The 22,193-nt window shown below is 33.5% G+C and overlaps 1 protein-coding gene across 1 annotated transcript in view; it reads left to right on the top strand.

Annotated features, from left to right (window-relative positions):
• The window catches only part of BRINP3 (BMP/retinoic acid inducible neural specific 3), a gene marked incomplete at its 3' end in the record, with an annotated part of 366,859 nt that overhangs the window by 286,449 nt on the left and 58,217 nt on the right, over positions 1-22,193 (top strand). Inside the window, exon 6 of the mRNA XM_080825146.1 lies at positions 11,317-11,539. Within this exon, the coding sequence (XP_080681272.1) occupies positions 11,317-11,539 (223 nt within the window). The remainder of the gene's footprint in view (positions 1-11,316; positions 11,540-22,193) is intronic.

Below are 22,193 nucleotides of genomic sequence, written 5' to 3'. Positions count from 1 at the left end.
GTCTCCCAGCTCCATGAGGAGTCTGCTTCTCCCTCTGAACTTCTATCCTCTCATGCTCTCTCTCACTCTTTCTCAAATAAATAAAGAAAATCTTAAAAGAAAAAAAAAAAAAGAAAGGAATTAAAACTGCTGCAAAAACGGGCAAGGGAGGGTGGTGCTAGACCGGCTTTTCCCACTTTAAGAGAAAGTGTGTATCTTTTGTGAATTGCTGGCTATTGAAACAGTATGGTGTAAAGGCTCTTACTTCTCACCAACATTACCCTTTCTCTGTCTGATAGTAGGCATATGGTTTCTTTTTTTTTTTTTTTTTTAAGATTTATTTTATTTATTTGACAGAGAGAGAGATCACAAGTAAGCAGAGAGGCAGGCAAAGAGAGAGAGGGAGGGAAGCAGGCTTCCTGCTGAGCAGAGAGCCCGATATGGGACTCGATCCCAGGACCCTGAGATCATGACCCGAGCCGAAGGCAGCGGCTTAACCCACTGAGCCACCCAGGCGCCCCAGGCATATGGTTTCTAATGAGCTCGATCTCATAGGCAGATGTTGCTTGTGAGTTCCACAGTTTCTCTCTAGGTATTACTTACAAGGCTTTATACCTGGAGGTGTGTATTCAACATCTCCAAGTCATGGTTTTAATATTTATACCATGGAACATAGCAATAACTATTGTGTAGAATAAAGAGAATTTGGTGCCTACAGGAGCACTTGATACTTAGAAGATACCGAGTGTACATTTTCCTTACGCAATCGTGAATATGTAGTTTTAGTTTTGTTTTTAAACAATGATTAATTTTTACAAGACATTTGCAATATTTAACAATATTCTGAAACTTACCTGTACTATAATTTCACCAGCTGCAATTCATTTGCCAATTTTTCACCCGTAAATTAAAAAATTTATCTATGTTTTTATTTTGCAATGTTGCTTTCGACCTGAATTCCCTTTTTCCATAGTAATATTCAGGCTTAGAATTATAACACACATATTATTTCAGCTCTGTTTTCCCACATGGGTAACTCTTAACTTTGTATTTTATATGCCTAAACTCAAACTCTGCCATTCCAAATGAATTATTCTGTATATGTTTATATTTAGCTTCAACTATTTCTCTTCGGATTTTGTCAATTGGTTTAGCCACTTAAGAAATATATACTTAGGGCGCCTGGGTGGCTCAGTGGGTTAAAGCCTCTGCCTTCGGCTCAGGTCATGATCCCAGGGTCCTGGGATGGAGTCCCATATGGGGCTCTCTGCTCAGCGGGGAGCCTGCTTCCTCCTCTCCCTCTGCCTGCCTCTCTGCCTACTTGTGATCTCTGTCTGTCAAATAAATAAAATCTTTAAAAAAAAAAAAAAAAAAAAAAAAGAAATATATACTTAATTCGTACTATATGTAATGTATTGTCTTAGGCTTTTGGGAGGGGAAAATACAAAGAAAAGTAAAATTTGTCCCAACTCTCAGAGAAATATAAAATGAGCTCACCTTTTATATTTCTTTGAGTCTATTATTGTCTTCATTTTTTTCTCATAGTTGTCTCTGTGCGATAATTCCATAATTCAAATTAGTTTCATATTACATCTCAGTTAAGCTGGCCTGTCCTATTGTGTTGTTATAAGGTTAGATATAATAACTTTTGTGTAGTCTACCAAACAAAATATTTTTATGTGGAGAATGATAATATTTCTCCCTGTTAAGTCTCTCTTGTGTTTTTTTTTAAGATAGGAGTCATGCTTTTTTTCAAAATTGGTTTGTTTTGAACTCTAATTAAAACCTGTCACTTTGAACAAATGAAGAATATAATAGCACCTATCCCCAAGGACTGTTGTAAGGATTAAATGAGATAATCCATGTAAAGTGTCCAGCATAGCACACATAGAAACACTGAATAAATTATAAGAAGAATAATAGCTACCATTTATCACTAATTATATGAGGCATTTTATTGAGTTTCCATGGTAATTAATTTAATTTACATGGAACACCCATGAAGAAAATACTATTGCTATAGCTACAATAATTATTATTGTAGTTTTAACAGTTAACTAGCACAGTGATAGGCACACAATACAAACTCAATAAATATTTGTTAAACTTTCATGAAACTCTAGATTATAATTACCTTTATGGCCTCAATTAACAGCATCAGTCAACATTCTTTCAAGAACAGATTCTGACCACAGTAGAAAAGGAATTTATTTGAAGACATGAACTGGATAGTTCACGGAATCAGCAGGAGGACTGGAGCTTCTGACTCAGAGGCTATGTCAGAAATATTCCTTAAATCACACAGCAAGAGCAATTCCTTGAGGACATCAAGGAGCAAAGGAATCTACAACTGGGCCCTCTGATGCCCCAATACAGATTATTGAATTCATCATTATCAGTAATATTGCTAGATAATTCATTTGATGCAACTTCCAACATTTGTACATCTTTGTTATGAAGGTTGTTGAAGGAGCCATTACCTGTTCTTCATTTTGGAGGGAATATCCAAATGTGCCGGGACCACTGACTTAGAAATTTCGTGCAGGCATTGAGTGCTTCAGTTGTCATTAGATTTCTTTGCAGTCCTTGTACACAGCTAAGGTACGGACCAGCAGCCGGCATGACTGCTACTTGTGTTTTTCATATCTTTTCAGTATGATGTCGTTAGCAAAATACTTCCTGTGGCATGATGAGATGATCTATGGTCCCATGAAATAAATTGTACCACAGAGGCTATGAAATGATTGAACCCCAGAATAAAATGAAAATGTTTAACTCTTGTATCTGACACATGAAAGAAAACTGCTTCTGGTATATTCTCTGTTTACAATGATAGAGAAAACAATTTGTACCAGAGAAGAAGCTCTATCTCTAGTGCCAGGAGTCATGCCACCAGTAAGCTACCACATCTGGAATAGAAGTCTTAATTAGAGTTCCTCTATGATTAAGCTGTAGCCAACATGGTGAGTTAATTGGAGATGGAGTATGAATAGTATCCTCACAATTTTCAGTACTGAATGGATCTCTAATTCCTGCAATTATGTCAAGTATACAAAACAAGCAATATCACTTCGAATTTAGTCTTTTGGTAGGAAAGGGAAGCTTCGTTTTATCCTTCTTATCTTAATAGACCTTATTTCGTAATACGTTAGGGAGCCAATGTTCTCCTATTCTAATTCTTTAGTCAGGGACTGGGAAAATGAAGATGGCATGAGTTAAGGTCCCAGTGGGCCTAATTTGAGGGGGACTCAGGGAAAACCCAATTTACTGTCTTATTTCTATAAGGCAGCACACTGATTCCTGCAATATTCTGGCATTCAAGAGCCCTAAGAATTAATTCACAATGAAAAGGAAAGATTTGCCCCACTTAAACTGTGTTACAGGAGTTCTGAGTCTTTGAAATAATTCAGGACTGGGAATTCAATAGGGCCACATTCTTCTCTCTCCTGATGACTCAAGTCAGGTCTTAGTCACCAGATTTAATTTTGTTTTCCAGTTACACAAATCAAATAGGACCTCGGGGCAATGGCCCTATATTTAAATCCCTGGGTACCATGAGTTGATGAATAATCTATAAAATTCCTGCCGGCTAGATCTTTCCAAGTAGCACACTGGACCTGTTGTATATCACAATACCTATGTTCATTGTACCTCTGATGATCAAAGGCTGCTACCAGGACTCAGTCACAGAGTATTAATTGTATCCTGATTGAAATGAGAATTTTCTGATTTCACCCAGATTTTCACACTAACTGACATCCCAGCCGACAGAAAACAGCTACAGTATTCATCAGAGATGTCAGCATTCTTTTCACCAACGTGTGTAATGTTTTCTTTTCTCCAGTAAAAATTAGCAAATTCCTGATAGCCTGTTGGAAAATTAATCTTAGAATAGTTTCAAAAACTCCTCTGGGTCATGATGGGTGATGGAAGTGAGGTGTGATGAATTTTGGCTTCCCAGTGAAGGTCTCTGCTTTGATTAAGATTATTACAATGGCTGAAAGCAAAACAGCATTAGTCTATGAGACAAAGAAGGTGTTCTTTCTTGGGGGCAAGGAAACAAGCATTCATAATTAGTGCTTTAAATTATTCCAAGTTAATTTCAGTCCTCCCGTAGATCTACCTTCCAGTTCCCATGTTCCCATGCCTTCCCAATCAGTGTGCTTTCTAACTTTAATTTAACAGATCTGTCTGGAATTTAAATTCAATCTTGGGATCAAAGTTTGTTTTGAAGCCCTACAGCTGCAAGAGATAAAAGAGTCCTTTAGCACAGTCTTTGAAAGTCTCCAGCATTCATTCTATTCTTTGAGAAGAAAGTGTAGGAATTTGAGCTCTCTGAGCAAGCCATCTTTATTTCTAGTAACCAACTCACCCTCAGTCTTTGCATTTTTCATGTTCCGCATGCAGTTCTATGCAGGCACATAGTCTCAAATGCTGTTTCTGCACATTCTAGATGAGCACAGGTGGTATTTCTATTGTTAGATTTCCACTCGTAATACCATATGGATTTAAAAAGCCTCTATCTCAGCTAGTGTAGGACACCAAGTATATGTTGTCCCTATTGTCCGTGAGAGCTATTGCCAAATCACTTCAGTCTGGCAGATTCTTTGCTGCAAGTAAGAAAAACAGGCTCTTGCCAACCTAATCTGATAAGGAATTCATTAAAGGATATTACATAGCATTGGGAATCATCAAGTGACTTAGAGAGGCATGCTCATGCCACATAGTCAAGATGAAGCCAGAAGTTTTGCACAAGATTTATTTAGTGAGGTCATCACTGCTAACTGCAATAAATGCTAGACTGCTCTAGACACTACCGTTGCTGCTGTAACCACTACTTTTTTTTTTTTTTTTTTTTTTTTTTTTTACCACTACTTCTTAAGGCAATTGCTCTGGGCATCTTCTTTGCTATTGCATCAACAGCTTAAGATTCGAAATCTGGGTGGGTACAACAGATTCCTAAAGCTTATAGGATGTACCCACTCTCTTCTGCATGGGCACTGGGAAAGGCAAGACCTAAGTCTTGAAGGTTCTCTAGTTAAAGCTCTGCTTGGGTAATTCTCAAACATTGGATAAGGAGTTCATAAACAGGGCAATGCAATGAAAGCCAAATCACCTGGCTCACTGTATTAAAGTATTTTAATATAAAAATGTGCTGTGTCTTTCAGAGAAAAAGAAAGCAGGAAAAACACAACTTACTTCTAGGCAGCTGCTGGGGAATTAGGGTCGGTTTTAGATTTATGCCCTTTTGGACTCATCACTTTGTAGCCTCATAAAATCGGCCGTTCACAAGCTATTGAACAGGCTTGCCATTTACCTTAGGCAGCATTATAGTATTTTGTCAATTTCAGTACAAATTCTATACCCATGACTTGCAGAATGGTGTGAATAGACTTGCACTGATATGTGGCCCCTCAAAGTCATACCAGTGATTCACTGTAGAAGTTGGGAAGGTTCTAAACTGATACAAATCATTCAAATAGTCCTTGTGAAATGTTTGGATATTAAAAAAAAAAAAAAAAAAACTTTGTAAAAGTAAAAACTGAATAATTACAGTCAGAATTATGGAGGGGGTCAAAATTTGTATTCATTGTACTCCCACGGGGGTCACATTTTCATTTCCACCCTTGGGAACTTTCTGCCATTCAGGATGCTGATGACCTGGATTTTCTCTCTTTCAACTTTTTTTCACATCGGCCCTCTTCCTACTCACATCCCCACTCGTTTCTCAATTTCGTATGTTACCTACTTAAGGCCACAATTTCTATGGTGTCAAGGTTTGCCATTAATTGAGGCAAATCTTTGCTAGTGAAAATCAGAAGATAGAAGAATCCATGGTATTTTCTAGAAAACTGGGTCTCGAGGAACAAAAAGTAACTTCTAATAGGGTGTTCCAGTTGGGCAATAACTTGGAAGAAGTTCCAATAACTTGGAAGAAGTGATGGGCGTAATTTGATGTTTATTTCTCAGCTCTGGAGGTAGTATTTAACATAAGGATAAATCTATTTTAGACTAAACCAACAGATTTATAAATTAAAATCCAGCCGTAGAAACAGAATGTATTTTTTCATTTGTTCGGGGTACAGTACTGCATTCAGGGTATGGAAGTCGTGTTTGTTTTATTAGCTCATTGCTTATAGGAAATTTGTGTTACTGCAGTTGTTATTAACATGTATTATTTCAGAAAATCCAGCATTCCCAATCATAAGCAGGAGAGATGCGTTTGAAGGCATTAGATTGGTAGTGTCACAAAATCAGAAATGATGATTATGTTTAAAAACAATGTTTCATAGATTCTTTGAATATATCTGACCCACATTTTTTTGTCTGTTACCTTCTTTCATTTTAAGATGCCCTGTCTCCCTGCATATTTTGCTAGATACTATACAATATTTTATTATGATGAAGAGACTGTTTCTATACTTTCAGAATAATTAAAATTGTCATCCATAAAGCATGGTCATTTCTACTGAAAAGATACTTTGATTGTCTCAATATGTTAATTGTTCAGAAAAAAAATGCATGAAATGTGAACCAACAGGATTTTACTTTTGCATTAAGAAACAATTAAATAAGATCACTTTTTTTAAATGTTGTACACATAAGACATGCACATAGTGCATTGATAATTCAGTAGTAGTTTTGGCTATCTTTTTATATTGATTCACAATATTTATTTCAATTTTAATCAATTAACACATTCCTATGAATTCATAAAAACACCAGTTTCCTCTCTCAGTCCTTCCTAACCATAGTCCTGCTTTCTAATAGAAGCAGATTCTGTTCTGGATTATTTTCATGGATTTATAACTCAAAAAAATTTCTAAATAATAATGAAAAATACCTGATTACTTTTCTACAATTTTGAGGAAGTAAATTATATGTTCTCAAAGCTCTAAAAAGTTTAGAATGCTTTAGGAGGAACTTGGGTGCTTCAATTGGTTAAGCTTCTTGATCTCAGGATTATGAGTTCAAGTCCTGCATCAAGCTCCACACTGGGTGTGAGGTCTGCTTCAAAAGAAAAAAAAAAAAAAAAAGAATGCGCAGCACCTTTGAAAATATATTCTAAATCAGTTCTGAACAGAGATTCTGAATATTTAAAAATACATAATCAGTGATATTGGTCATTGATTTTCATGCTAATCAATATAGACAGAAACGTAAATCAGGGTTTACCTATTTATGACTGGTTATTTTACACCATGAAATTTTCAGTTTTCTACCCCTACCTATTTAATTCAATTGTGAAGCATGAGAATAGAGTACAAACATATAAATACATAAGATCAATATGTTAATGCCTTAGTTGTTAATAAAAATTTTTGCTAACATTAGAGGCAAGAAAGTAAAGGTCATCTGTATTCTACAAACATAATAAAGTCAATAAAATTTACATGAAGGATTATTAGAGGGATTAATAATTAATATTTAAAGCACTTAAAAGAGTTCCTGTCAAAGTAAGAACTAATGAGAGAGACAAAGGGAGATAGGGATGGGCGAGAACAAATTAGTTCCAAAATTAGCTAATTAAATGTTGGGTGTTAACTAGAGTTACTATCAAGGGAAAGGAGAAAGAAGGATCAAAACTTGTTGAACTATTTAAAAAAAAAATACTTCATTTTTAATAGAGAAGCAGTAGCAGTATAGAAAGTCAAGATGATGGCTCTCTAGTCTTCTATAACTTATTGGAAAAGAGTCACCTAGCCTAATTCTCTTTGCCTCTGCAGAATTCATTCACATCGTGCATTTTTCTCTACATTATTCTTTGCTTCGTGTGAATTTGTTTTGTTAAGACGAATTGACTATAAATTCCTGCAAGCAAGAGGATGTTTATTATTATTGTTGCTGTATTATTTTTTTTCTCCGTAGTCCTCAAGACCATGCTGAGCAAAAGTACTCAGTTGGTACATACTTAACAGGTATTTCCAGATTAGTGTCTTTCTAATAACCTAGAAATTAAATTTAGTTTTTCTGGGTTATTTTTATATAACATTAATTTGTTTTCTTTTACAAATTTATTCACCCCTAAAAGTATGGCTAGTCATTGCTTACTTGCCATTTGAAAAGCAATAGTACTTTATCTTCAATATGGCTTTTGGCAACAACTGTAGGATAAAATGTTATCTTGCACCCCTGATCACTGAATTTTCTTTTTGTAGTTATGTAAATCCCTAATATAACAATTCTACTGTATCATTCAAATTTCATGTTCACATTCTATAAAAGTGGATTTTATTAATTGCCAAGCATAAAAGAAAAGATAAATATTTCTGGAGATTCTCTTGACTTCTATGTAGAATGAATTTCAGAAATGGAAGATGTTATTTTGATATCAGAAATTATCTCATATCATTTGCCGTTTAAAAAAATAAGATGAAAAGTTTATCCATGGTCGCTCTCATAGACTGAAACATCTGTATGCTCTGTGCACAACAGGTGTTTAATAAATGTTTTGAATGACTATCAGTAGTGACTCTTAATGACTTCATAATGAAGTAATTATTCAAGTGCCATGTTAAAACTGTGTTTCTTAGAAATTACATAGTGATGGTTTTCAGCTGACATATACTATTACATACACTTTGGTAATATAAAATACATCCCATTTTAAAATATTATTTAATTTGAATAAAATTTACTAATTTAGAAACTTTCAGAATAGTACTATAACAAACAATGAAAATAATTAAAATATGCCTAGCCATGAAACAATAAAGTCTTATCAAAAGTGTTCAAGTAAAAGATGACAATGAAATGAATGATTAGTTTTCAAAGTGGCGACATCTGCTCTGTGAATAATCCAAGAAATGCTTTCCAATTTCCATGCATCAATTCTTTTATTCAAAAGAGGGAATTTCTCAAAAGAGACATATGGGACCAAACGAAATGTAGGGTACTGTGAAATTGGAATTTTAAAATGCATCTCTTATTTATACCCTGCTTACTTAAAAAAAAAAAAAAAAGATTTGCAGCATATCAAATGGATACATCCTCAAAAAGCTTCCTTCATAAATCATTTTTTTCCTTTTATTTTATTTTTTCCTTCTTCTTCTGGTAAAAGTTGATACCATAAATGTCCAAAAGATGCCAGAGCTCTGTATTCATTTGCTCTAGATGAAATAATAACTCCAATATACATTAATAAAATTTTCTATTAATTGCCAAAAAGTCGTATTTGTAGCATTGATGAAAAGTCTGGATCTGAATATTGAAATAGCCCTAATACATAAAATAATACAAATTAATTGCTCTAAATATGTATATGTATTAATGTAATTTGCCCAAATGAATGGCATAAAGAAATGATAATTTGGAGGTTTTAAAATATTGTGTTAGACACACAACCTACATGAAGAAATGGCTATTGACACACCTTGTCCAATTCCAGTTAAATAAAAGTAGCTGCAACAGAACATTTAAAACAACTGTTTTTGAGTTGGCTATTTAAACTTAACTAAATGGTAATTTAAAAAGCTGTTTATAACATCATACAATTTTAAAGTGAAATGAGATTATTATCATCCACAATGTACACTGAAAACTTCAGTTTCAAAGGCAGAAATGAAGGCAAGGAGAGCCTAAGGTTTAATGCATACTATGTAACTTTTTGATGGGTAGAATAATGACTAAAATATCATTTGTCTCACTTGCCAAATAATACTTCTTTAGCCACTGAAAACACTTTAGAAATCTTGTTGTGGGTTCCTGTTTTTTGTGGGGAGGAAATTCAGTCATCTATTACAGTGAAATGGGTGCAACATGCTATTCTTAACAAAATTGATGTTTTAAAGAAACAGTAAAAGCAATAAAAAGGGTTTTTTGTTTGGTTTGGTTTGGTTTTGCTTTTTTTTTTTTGAGTCCCTCTTCATATTTGCTTTGGAAGAATAGGCGAGGTGGGGGAAAGGCTATACTCTCTTCTTGGTGTATGAAAATGTTTTAATTGAGGTAAAATTATATAACATAAAATTTGTCATTTTATCTGTATAATTCAGTGATATTAGTTACATTAACAATGCTGTAAAATTGTCACCACATTCTTTTTTCCAAAAGGTTTCATCACCACAAACAGAAATTGTGTAGCTAATATGCAATAATGTTGCATTCACTCTTTCCTTACCCCCTGGTAAATTCTAATCTATTTTTTTTAAGATTTTATTTATTTATTTATTTATTTGACAGAGAGAGAGATCACAAGGAGGCAGAAAGGCAGGCAGAGGGAGGGGGAAGCAGGCTCCCCCCTAAGTGGATAGCCCAATGCAGAGCTCGATCCCAGGACCCCGAGATCATGACCTGAGTTGAAGGCAGACGCTTAACGCACTGAGCCACCCAGGCACCCCTCTAATCTATTTTTTATCTCATTGAACATGATTATTTTAGATATTCCATATAAGTGGAATCATACAATATGTGTCTTTATTTTTTTTTTTTTTGGTCTGGCTTATTTCAGTTATGTATTTTCAAGATTTATTCATGCTGTGACATGTATCAGAACTTCATTTTATTTTTATGAGTCAATAATATTCATTTATATGTATATCATAATTAGTATATATAGTCATCTCTGGATGGATAGTTGGGTTGTTTGCATCTTTTGGCTGTTGTCTCAGCTACCTTTTGTAGTTAGATAATTAATAGACAGTGAGATGATTGCTTATTTTAGTGTAGCATTAACTTTTGTTTCTTTGTTGGTTAATCAGACATTTGAAAAGAAAACAATTTCAGATATGATAATTATCAGCATAAAAACAAAAGCCAGAATTAGAGCTTTAAATTCTTTAAAAATTTTTCTCTTTGATATACAATTTGTTTTTAACTATTTTGTTTTTTTTTGTTTAACCAGAATGCATGGTTGACTATTGTATATTTTTGTTTTAAAAGCTTTCTCTTTTTCTTTGAACATTAATATAATCATTTAGTAATGAACATACATTTTCTATACTGAGTTAATGAAAATATTTCTTTAATATAAAAAACCTAGAAAGGAGTATTAATACTAATGCCGAAAATGAAAGCTAGATTAATGACTACTACTTGTGGGAGAAAGTTCATTCAAATACCATTGAAAGGAGAACATGGAAAAATTAAATTCAGCTTCAACTTTCTGGCCACACTATTTGTTTTAGTGCAAATTATTTTAATTATCTTCTACCATGAAAGTTCTATTTTAAGGGGAATAAAAAAGAAAACAATTCTAAAGCATCAAAAAAATCCCAACTTGCTATTAATTTGCTACACACAAAACAATAGTATTTGTTTTTCTATTAACATATTAAATGTGTTTGGGGAAAAGGGAAAATAATTGTTGTATTAAAGTATGGAATTTTAACATTTTTCCAGATGAATTCAAGTTCTTTATGAAAAGGCTACCCATGAATTATTTCCTCAACACATCTACCATAATGCATTTGTGGACAATGGATTCTAATTTTCAGCGCCGCTATGAACAAATGGAGAACAGCATGAAGCAACTATTCCTAAAGGCGCAGAAAATTGTACACAAGCTCTTTAGCCTTAGCAAGAGATGTCATAAACAACCCCTCATCAGCTTGCCAAGACAAAGGTAAGACATTGGTGGCATATAGACAACAAAGGATATTGTTTTGACAGTGAGCTCTCTGTATTTTCTGAATGCAGATATGGTAATATACATAGCGTGGTGTTTTCTTTTAAGTCTCCGAATAACAAATTGTATTTTCCAAAGCAGTAATCCAATGGAGAACCCAAGTACTGACACTTCCTTGTTTTTCATTTCTTTTATTATCAGAATCAAGAAATCATTCTGTTTCAAGTGGTAGTTAACTAAAAATTGTATTACAGTGAACAGAAAAGCACAAACCCTACAGCTATATTGTAAGCATAGGGAGTAAGCAGGATCATGCAGTGAAATTTCTCAATATATAATTTTCAAATAAAAGAATTTAAAGTTCAATTTCTTTGAGCTGTGCTCATAATAACATGAATAAACGTGAATAAACCTCATTCTACATGAATCTCTGAAAATTGCTGGAAAAACGTGTAACAATTTATATGAATAATGACAGACTCTTAAAATATTTGTGTCTGAGCTAATTTCGTGAAGCACGGTTTTTGGATTTTGCAACGATTGCTTTGAGAAGTTATATTTATTTATTTGAAGTCAGATTTTTAAAAAAACACAACAAAATAAAAAGCTAAGGGAAATATAGGAAAATATCACCAAACAAACTTTTATCTGTGTTAATATCTCTGTTACATAATGCTTGAATTTTGATTTGGTGCTTAAATATGAGAAGAAATCTATTATTATAGATTTTTTCACTGAAGAAAAAAAAAAAAACCTGGAAGTCTATACATCTTTTAAAATCTCAATTTCAAAATAGATCATTGGCATCATTTTTATAATTCAGTGGTTTTTAGAATACTCAAAATTTATGCAAATATCACCTCTTAAGAACAATTTTGTTGTCTCAAAAAGCAACCTAGTACCATTTAGCAATCCCTCCCCATACTAGCACACTCAGCCAGAGGATATTTGCCTCTAGAAATTTGTCTAATCTACTATTTGTCCCAATAATATGCCCATTTTTGACATTTCATATAAATAGAGTCATATAGTACACGGTCTTTTGTGACTGGCTTCTGTTACGTAGTGTAGTGCTTTCAGGTTTATCTGTATTGTAGAGTGTATCAGTGGTGTGGGTACATCACACTTGTATTATCCATTAATTCTTTGATAGAAGTTTGGGTTGTTTCCGCTTTGGTGCTAGTAAGAATAATGCTGCTATGAGCATTCGTGTACATTTTTTTTAAAGTGGATATGGTTGTTTATTTTCTTGGGTATATACCTAAAAGTTAAGTTGTTAAAAGTTTATTTTAAAATAATTGTTAAAATTGTTAAACGTTTATTTATTTTCTTGGGTATATACCTAAGAGTGAAATTGTTAAAAGTTTATCATAAGATAACTTTATAGTTAAGATTTTGAGGTGATGCCAACATGTTTTCAAAGGTGGTTGCTCCATTTTGTATTTCCACCAGCCATGAGTGACAGTTCCAAACATTCCACATCTTCACTAATACTTTTTTTGCTTGTTTGTTTTTAAACAAAACAAATACAGCTGGAGCAGGATATAAACATCTGAAGTTCAGGAGAAATTTGAACAACCGGCATGGCAATTATCAGTGCATGTAAAATTGTGAGATCGGAATATAATATGGGGTGCCTAGGCAGCACAGAGGGTTAAGCCTCCGACTCTTGGTTTCTCCTTAGGTTGTGATCTCAGGATCGTGAGATGAAGCCCTTCCCAGTACATTTATTTTAAAGTGGGATGCTGCCCAGGGCAGAGTCTGCTTGTGAATCTCTTTCCTCCCTCTTGTGCTCTCTCTCCCTCTCTGTCTCTAAAATAAATAAATCTTAAAAAAAAAAAAAAAAAAAAGGAAAATACATAGAATCTGAAGGTATGTTTAAGGGGTGAGGGGAGAAATGGAAACTGGAAATGAGCAGATAGTGGGATAAAATATATCATGAGAGCTACATTAAATCTAGTAAAAATAAATAAAACTTAAACATACAAAGATGTCATGAAAGTACAGGATTTGTAAGAAAAGTATGAAAATATGAAACAATCCAAGTTGGATCTATACAGAATGAATAAGCAGAGTAAAATAAAGATGACAGAAAAAGAATAAAAGAAAGATACATTATTTGGTACTAAATGAAAAATAAATGGAACTAAATTTAATAAACTATAGAAATAAACATTTGTTTTCTAATCCTTTTAACCTAAGTAAGTCAGAGATCACCAGAGGCTTTCCTTAACTTCCTCTTTTTTTAATTTAGCACAATTCTTATGTTGGCTATCACTCATTACACACACACACAAAATGCAGACTTCTTGCTAGATAAAAGATTTTGTTGAATTAGAATTTCTTTCCATCACAGTTCTTCTTTTACTAGGAATGTGGGATTTATTTCTGTTTTGCTTTTTTTTTCCCCAATTTTAATAGAATGTTATAAAATGACATTAGGGAACAATAACAACAACAAACTAGGTACTACCATCGGTTAGTAGGATACAATGAAAAAAAAAAAGGTTGGGTATTTGTGAAGTATGTTTTCAAAATTTTCTGAAAGAAGTAGATAAGCAATACCTGTGACTCACTTCCATTTGCGATTTTATTTTTGGTCCTTCCTTTACGGAATTTTTCTCAGCTTTTTTCTTGACTTCGTCACACCCTTAGTATTGTCTAAAATGTGGAACAATCAGGAAAACCAAACAAAATGAGACCTGCAAAATGAACCTCAACGAGTAAGATGATTTCTTGACACTTTCTCTCTAATGACATGTAAGTTGAAGTTTTTCTTTGCAGTGCATAGTGTAATTCATCCTTGAAATAAAGCAGGATACTCACTCAGATTAATCTCACCAAGTTTATACTGTCATGACTGTTACTTTCATGAATTCATGTGACATTAAAATCCTCATTCTTACTTGGATAAATTGTGAAGCCTGTGGTAATCTAACTTCTCTGAGGTAGTAAACTTCTGCTGCTATTCTAAAACTTTTGAGATAGGGAACAAGGGCATATTCCCTTCATTAAAGGAAAATAATTAAAGCGATTATTAAAAATATTCATACATAATCCCTACAAAATAATTCAACTCCATTATTTTGTGCTGTTATCAACTCCATTATTTTGTGGTGTTCTATATTCTTCACAGAATCGCCAAGGATGCTTAGAAATAGTACATTGAAGGTGTGTGGGTAAAAGTTTAACAGCCACCTTTCCAGGGGGGATAAAAAACCTAATTTATAGCATTTGCCAATTCTTGTGATATGCATAATTGGCTCTCCTGAGCCAATATATGCAGGTAACAGCAAACCACTAAGAATTGATTAAAATATTTTTATGAAGTTATCTATTCTTCATTAATAGTGGAAGATGAGATGCGATAAAATCCCTTCTCTAACATCACAGGTAAAATAAGTTTAGGTCCATGTTATTCTCATCTGAGAACTATGTCGTGCACTTCCTATATATGCTCAACAATGGGGTTTAACAAATTGGCACGTGGGCTGTAACTGGTCTTCCACCTTTTTTTGTATCAGCCCCTAAGGAAAGACTGCTCCTTACATTTCAAATTGTTAAAAAAAATCAAAAGTAGAAAGGCATTTTTTGGTTGATGAGAACTGTATGGAACTAACATTTTGATACCCATATGTAAAGAAACACACTCATTCATTTACATATTGTCTAATGGCTACTTTCCAACTATAATGGCAGAACTAGATAGTTGCCACATAGTTATATGGTCCTGAAACCCTACAGCATTTGTTGTCTGGTTCCTCATAGAACAAACGTTTGCTGACATATTTTCTAACATTTACCCTATCTTTAAAAGTGTTATTGAGTGTTTTAAAAGTATGTAATCCATATATCATTGAAATCTTTAAAGTTATGAATACATGCTGTGCCAAATACAGGATATTATAACTTTAGTTTTCATCATATGGTGTGCGAACCAGATTGAATCCTGAATCGTGAGTGTTCATCAAATAATACTGACTATTTTACTAATAATTTCTCTAGTGTATATATGTATGTATATACACACATATATAATATCTATGTATGGATATATATAATGTATTATATGTAATATAGATGAGTTATAAATATACATATATATACATGTTTGTTTATTAGCCACCAGTGGCTTTTATATAATATACACACAAATATATAAATATATACAAAATGTATATAAATATATACATTATGTATACACATATGTATGTATCTTAACTAATATAACACCCATAGGAATAGTCTAAAACCCTATAGATCAAAATGATTTTAATTCAAATGCCATTTCAAATTGATATACAAATATGGAGTTGGATTATTTCATAAAGTCAGTCAACATTCCATTTTTCCCTCCCTCTACTCCTGATCTCTAATTCTAGTACAATTCGGAATGATACTATGATCATGAACTAAGGGGAAGAACAAAAAACAAAAACAAAAATGAACACGAGAAACAAAAACGAGTTTGAAGATTTAACAGTATCTTTGGGTAAGAGAGGATAAAATAAGTCTGAATGGCTGAAATGAACTATAGCTGTTAATGTGTTTGGGAAGGATTGACCTGACCACTGGAACACTCTGAAAATATGAGATTCAGGCAGTTTATAGAAGATCTGAATGTTTGGTTATCTGCTGGAGTTCCTAGACAGCTCTCAAATCCAAGGGTAACAAGTGCTCACTAGATATTTGATAAATGCTCTGTGATATGTTTTCTAATATTTTAGTTCAACTTCTAGAATCATAGGGCAGTGAGTTGTCATTTTATATAAAATGTTTCCTGGTCTATATAAACGGATCGCCTGTTACAATTTGCATATCATGTTCTGTTTGTTTTGCCATTAAGCAGGTGAATTCCTTCCCTCATTCTTTCAAATGGACATGAAACAGTGGATTAGTTAGTTGTCCTAACAAAATACCCAGAAGTAGTGGCTTATAAATAGCTCACAGTTCTGGAGGCTGGAAGTCCCAGTTAAGGTGCCAACATGGTAGGACTCTGGTAAAGGCTTTCCCTCTTCAGCGCTGCAAACTGCTAATTTCTAGGTATGTCTTCACATCATGGGGGGATGAGATATCTCTTTGGAGTTTTATTCATAAGAATACTAATCCCATGGGGTGCCTTGGGTGGCTCAATTGGTTAAATGCCTGCCTTCAACTCAGGTCATGATCCCAGGGTCCTAGGATCAAGCCCCAGATGGGGCTCCCCGCTCAGTGGGAGGCATGCTTCTCCCTCCTTCCTACTGATGCTTTCTGTTGCTATCTTTGTCATTCTTTCTCTCCCAAATAAATAAATAGATAAATAAAATCTTTAAAAAAATAAAATAAAAACTAATCCCATTCACAATGGCTTTATCCTGATGACTGAAACACCTCCCAAAGTCCCCAACTCATAATACCATCATCTGGGAGGTTAAGATTCCAACATGAGAATTTGGAGAGAACACAAACATTCAGACCATAGCTGAAAGGGCCCGTCTCTACCTATCAGTAAGACCTTGGGATATGGGGGTGAGAGGGGTAGCTAACCATCTCTTTTGCAGAAATCCTGTCTGTGGTGGATGACAGTGAAGTTGGCATGTAGACTCAATCTGGGACAGAGAATTCAAGTATCATTCAAACCCTTATTTCCACTTGACCTCTAAATCCAGTACATTTCTGTCTCTGAGACTTTGTTATACAACTTTTTTAATTTCTGAATGAAATATGACTCTTTCTGTCCCATATGTGTCACCAAGTATTTACAACTCTGTAACACATGCAAGGAAAATAGAAATTTTAATATTTTCAAAGTGAAAATGAGAATAGTATTTATATCTGGCATGCAGGAATAATGTGCAAAAATCCTTTAAATCATATTTGCTTTTCTCTTCAATGTCTTTTCATCTCTTTGCAGCCTATTTTCTTATTTCCCTTTCTCCTTTGCTGAATATCCAGACATTTTTTTTCTTTTAACCCTCCCTCTTTATTGACCTTCATTTATTCAATATAACCCCTCTTTACTGAAATCTTTCTATATTTTTGTTATGCAGAGTGATTTGGTGTTCTTAGAAAACCAGTTTACAACTTCTTGCTAATCTATAGTACGTCCCCACATTCAGCCAGCTTTCTTTTTTAATGCATTAGAGGATTGCCCATAACAGATTTTTTTCTCTTTTTTTTTTTCATACTTACAATAATATGTGATATCTGATTTATCCTTGCAATGATATTCTGTTATACCATAAACTAACTCAAATTAGTTCCCTTCACTTATAATAATAGGGGAAATTTTGAATAGATATAAAATCTAATAAAAACCTGGATCCATTTTGAGTATGTCCTGAAAGCAATAAAAATGAAGTATAAAAATGTGATTTGTCCATGGTAATAAATATCTTCTAGCTGCCATAAAGTTTATTTGAGATAGAGAAGTACTTCAAACTCTTTTGCTATAAATATGTTTGGGTTTCTCTTTATTTTTACAGTCAGTTTTGTCAAAGTCCAGTGTTATTACAGTATGTAGACAATCTTCCAATGCACCATTATTACATAATGTTTTGTTACACAATGTGTAACATTATTACACAATGTTGAGATAGGCATTTTGAGAGAATATTGGCCCAGGGACGAGGACAATGAAAAAGTGTAAGTTGTTGCCAAGTTTTAATGGTGCATTACAAAACTAATAAAGAAACTAATAAATATAGAACATTAAAAGCAACAATATAAGGTAAATATAGCTATTAAACATTGAGGAAAAATCAAATTTTACTTGGCACAGGAACCAAATGGAAATATGTGAAGATAAACTGCAACTTCCTAATTTATGAACAGTAGAATTATAGAAGTGAAAATAATTTTAAGTCATTACAGGACATGTCTATAAGTAATTTCATTCATTCAAGAAAAGCTGACAGAGATTATAATCCTTATCTTGGATTAAAATATATAATCTGGGGGGAAAAAAGATTTTGTTGTTTCTCTAATAATGAAGAGAGACAAAATTTGGTGAGATAAAATAATTCATATATGATGCTACAGTTATTCCTAGATAGCATAGATTAAACATGCTTAGAAAAGACATTTATACATAAGTAGCTTTTGCTAGCTTGGACAAGAATAATTATAAGATTATAGGTACTATACCTTGACTAAAAAGAGGAAAGTCTAGGTGGAAGTGTATTTCATCTAGGTCATTTTAATGACCTTTATATTTCAATCTTGAAGAGTCACACTATACAATGAATTAAGAAAAATCCTCTTTCTTGTTTGGGAAATATGGAGTTGAGAGCTCAGTACTCCTCCTACTTACTTTCCACAATGTTTGTGGCTATTTGAGCTCAAATTCCAGCCATGCACTACTCTACCCTCATCTCCCACTCCCCAGCTAGTAACTTGACTCATAGTTTCCTTTTAGTTGTGCTATGTGCACAACAGCTTGAACATTTACTCCTAAAAGCCTGTATTTGCTAAAAATTCAGACTAATTACTTTATAGTAGATGAAAAAAATTCTGTTTTAAAATGTTGTTTAATCAAATAACTCTTTTCTCTATATTGTTTTAAATGGCATTTATCATAAAATTTATTTCATAGTCATTTACTTTTTTCTGTTTCTGATTTTTTTCTGATTTTCTTATCATATTCAATAATCAATTTGAACTAAGTTTTTATAAATGTATATTTTCAAGTGTCTTGGTGACTTCAAATATGTAATGAAAACCATGATTTTAAACTAGGGATTGGTAATGGTGGTACAGAATTTAAAGAATTAGTTGGTATCAAAGAATCAATGAATTCTGTAATATTTAAGGAATGGATCTGTAATGTAAGTCCTTAGGTTGGCCAATTGCTTGTAGTTGATTTTAGACTACAAAATTTTGACAGTCAAACACATCGTTACAAAAATTAGATAATAGCAAATTTAGTTACACAATGCTTCCTGAGATCACAATCCATTGCTAGTATGTCAAGAGAAACATCCCAGGTCCTTGCACTGGTCTTTGGAGAAAGAAAACAACAATGATGTAAGAACACTTATCCGAATTCATTATTTCAATTACATTATCCACAGTATACTAATATACTGGTTCAGACAACACCCTTCCCAAGTTAACATTGCTTAAAATAGGAGGAGAATCAGAATTAAAAGTCTTTATAATTTTCTTAGGGCAATTTTCGTTTTTACTTACATGTTTTATCCTATCAACACTCCCCCTTTATCCTCAAAAGAAGAAAAGCAAAATTGAGTGACAAAGTGTTCCTACTTCCTAGTATCAGATATGATATCCAGGTGACATGTACATAAAACATTCTGCTGCTTTATATGCCTTCAGTGAAGCTTTTCTGTCATCTTAATAGCAAATCCTGTAGCTCAAACTTCTATGACTTTGACCGGCAGATGTCGAACTACTTGGTCTCAGGACCCCCTTATACTCTTAAAAATTATGGGGAAATTCAAAGAGTCTTTGTGTATGAGAGAGAGAAATCCCTGTGTATATATATATATGTATATATACATATATGTATATATATATGCACATATGTACACATACATATATATATATATGCATATACACATACACGCACATATTTACTATAGTAAAAATTGAAATAGAAATTTTAAAAAATGTATTTATTAATACAATTACAAAGAACAGTAAGTATGATCATTGCATGTTAATATATATAACATTTAAAGCTGAGTGATCTCTGCAGAATTGTTTAATATTTGACTAAAGAGAGGATAGCTAAATTTTCATGGCTGTGTCTCTATGCAATTGGTTGCAAATTGTAATTTTGTAATCTCACACAGATTTATTGGAGAAGTGAGTATTGTAATAGCTTTTTCAGATAATTATGGATATTACTCTTTATACTGCACCAAAAACTCAACAAGTGATAGATTTTTAAAAAGTTATATGTAATTTGGAATCGAAAACAATGTGATTAACATTTTGACATCTCTTACATCAAATTATTTTGTCTATCTTGAACTTTAAAATGGATCTTTAACCATGCATATGAAATCATGTGTCCGTCATTTGGAAAATATTGATGCACTCCGTTTTGAAGATCTTCCAAATGTTGACAACATATCATTATAAAATAACACAAAACTTCATTCCTTAATATCCTCATTGCGTTCATGAGAAAAGTCTTTATTTATTGGAAGCCGTCACTCTCACTGTTGCAGTTACAAGTTTTCCAAATATCTAATTTCCACTTGAAAACTATACTTTTAACACTGATATTAAATATGTCAGTGGTTTGACTAGAAGTGATAGGTTTGTTTCTTTTGGTTTTGACAATGGATCTGCCAAGTATCTGAGTCTGGATAAACTAGTTCGTCAATTATTCTTTCAAGTAAAAATGGTTTGCCATGAAAAAAGTGCTTACCTCAGCTTGCAACTGAAACAATTGCACAGGTGTTTTGCCTCAAGGCAACCATTATAGTTCAGTGTGTAACACAAGTACTTTATTCATATTCCCATTTTGTTCTGACATATGGATTTGTACTAAAATTGAGACACAATAAACTTTTTTATACCGCTTCACCAGGAACATTTCTAACTGAAACTTGCTTTCTTTTTGTTCTACAAGTATGTGGCGGAAAATGCTATATGCCTACTAGCACAGCCACGGCTTTGCTTCGTGCTAAATCTCCAGCAATAGTTTATCCACCACTGCTTTTCGCATCAATGCAAATGTCAACACATGCAAAAGAAAAATAATGTCTTAGGATTTCTATGAACTAGTTTTCACCTTGTGTACCCTCTGATAGGATCTTACCTCCACTTGCTTGCCTCCCACATACCCAGAGTGAGATCTATGTGAACCACCCCAATAACGCTGCCCTAGATCAATTTCAACTCCTCTAAAGGACCGAACAGACCCCAGACAAATTGGGGGGCTATAATAGGGGGTTTCTGTCCTCTTCCTTTCCTTTCTCTTTATCTTCTTCCTTTCCTTCTCTTTCTTCACTAACACAGCCCCTGGTTTTAGCGGAACTCATGCTACACCACGCCCCCTGGGTTTTCTTGAACCAAGGGTGGATAATTCTAGTCAAACAGAAGTGGAAGGAATACATGAAACTTCTAAACTGTATTCTTAAAGGAAGAGGAATGGATGACATCTACTTCTTTTCTTCCCCCTGGATAAAATGAAAATGTGATGGGTTTGAATTAAAAGTGATGACATGAAGAAACTTGTTAAGGATAGTAAGACCCAGGGGTGCCTGATGGCTCAGTAGGTTAAATCTCTGCCTTTGGCTCAGGTCATGATCTCAGGGTCCTGGAATCAAGCCCTGCATCAGGCTCTCTGTTTAGCAGGGAGCCTGTTTCCCCCTCTCTCTCTGCCTATTTGTGAAGAAAAGAAAAGAAAGAAAGAAAGATAGTAAAATCCAATCTTTTTGAAACTACCAAATCAGTCCTGAACTGTTGATGTTTGTACTGTTATTGAGAGAGGAATAAAACTGCATTTTTTTCTGAGCCAGTATTATCTGGCTTATGTTACTGCAGCCAAACTTGCATCCTAATAACAAAAGGGCTTTACTGAATGGCCTCCAAGTCCTTTAATATTGTGGAATCTGTGATTTAATTAAAAATGGCATTTATATGATTAATACAAGGGATTTTTTGCTGAGAACAATTTTATATGAAACTGTAGGGAAAA

Source organism: Martes martes (assembly GCF_963455335.1).
Source record: "Martes martes genome assembly, chromosome: 15".
Lineage (NCBI taxonomy): Eukaryota > Metazoa > Chordata > Mammalia > Carnivora > Mustelidae > Martes > Martes martes.
This window is presented reverse-complemented; position numbering and strand designations above follow the sequence as displayed.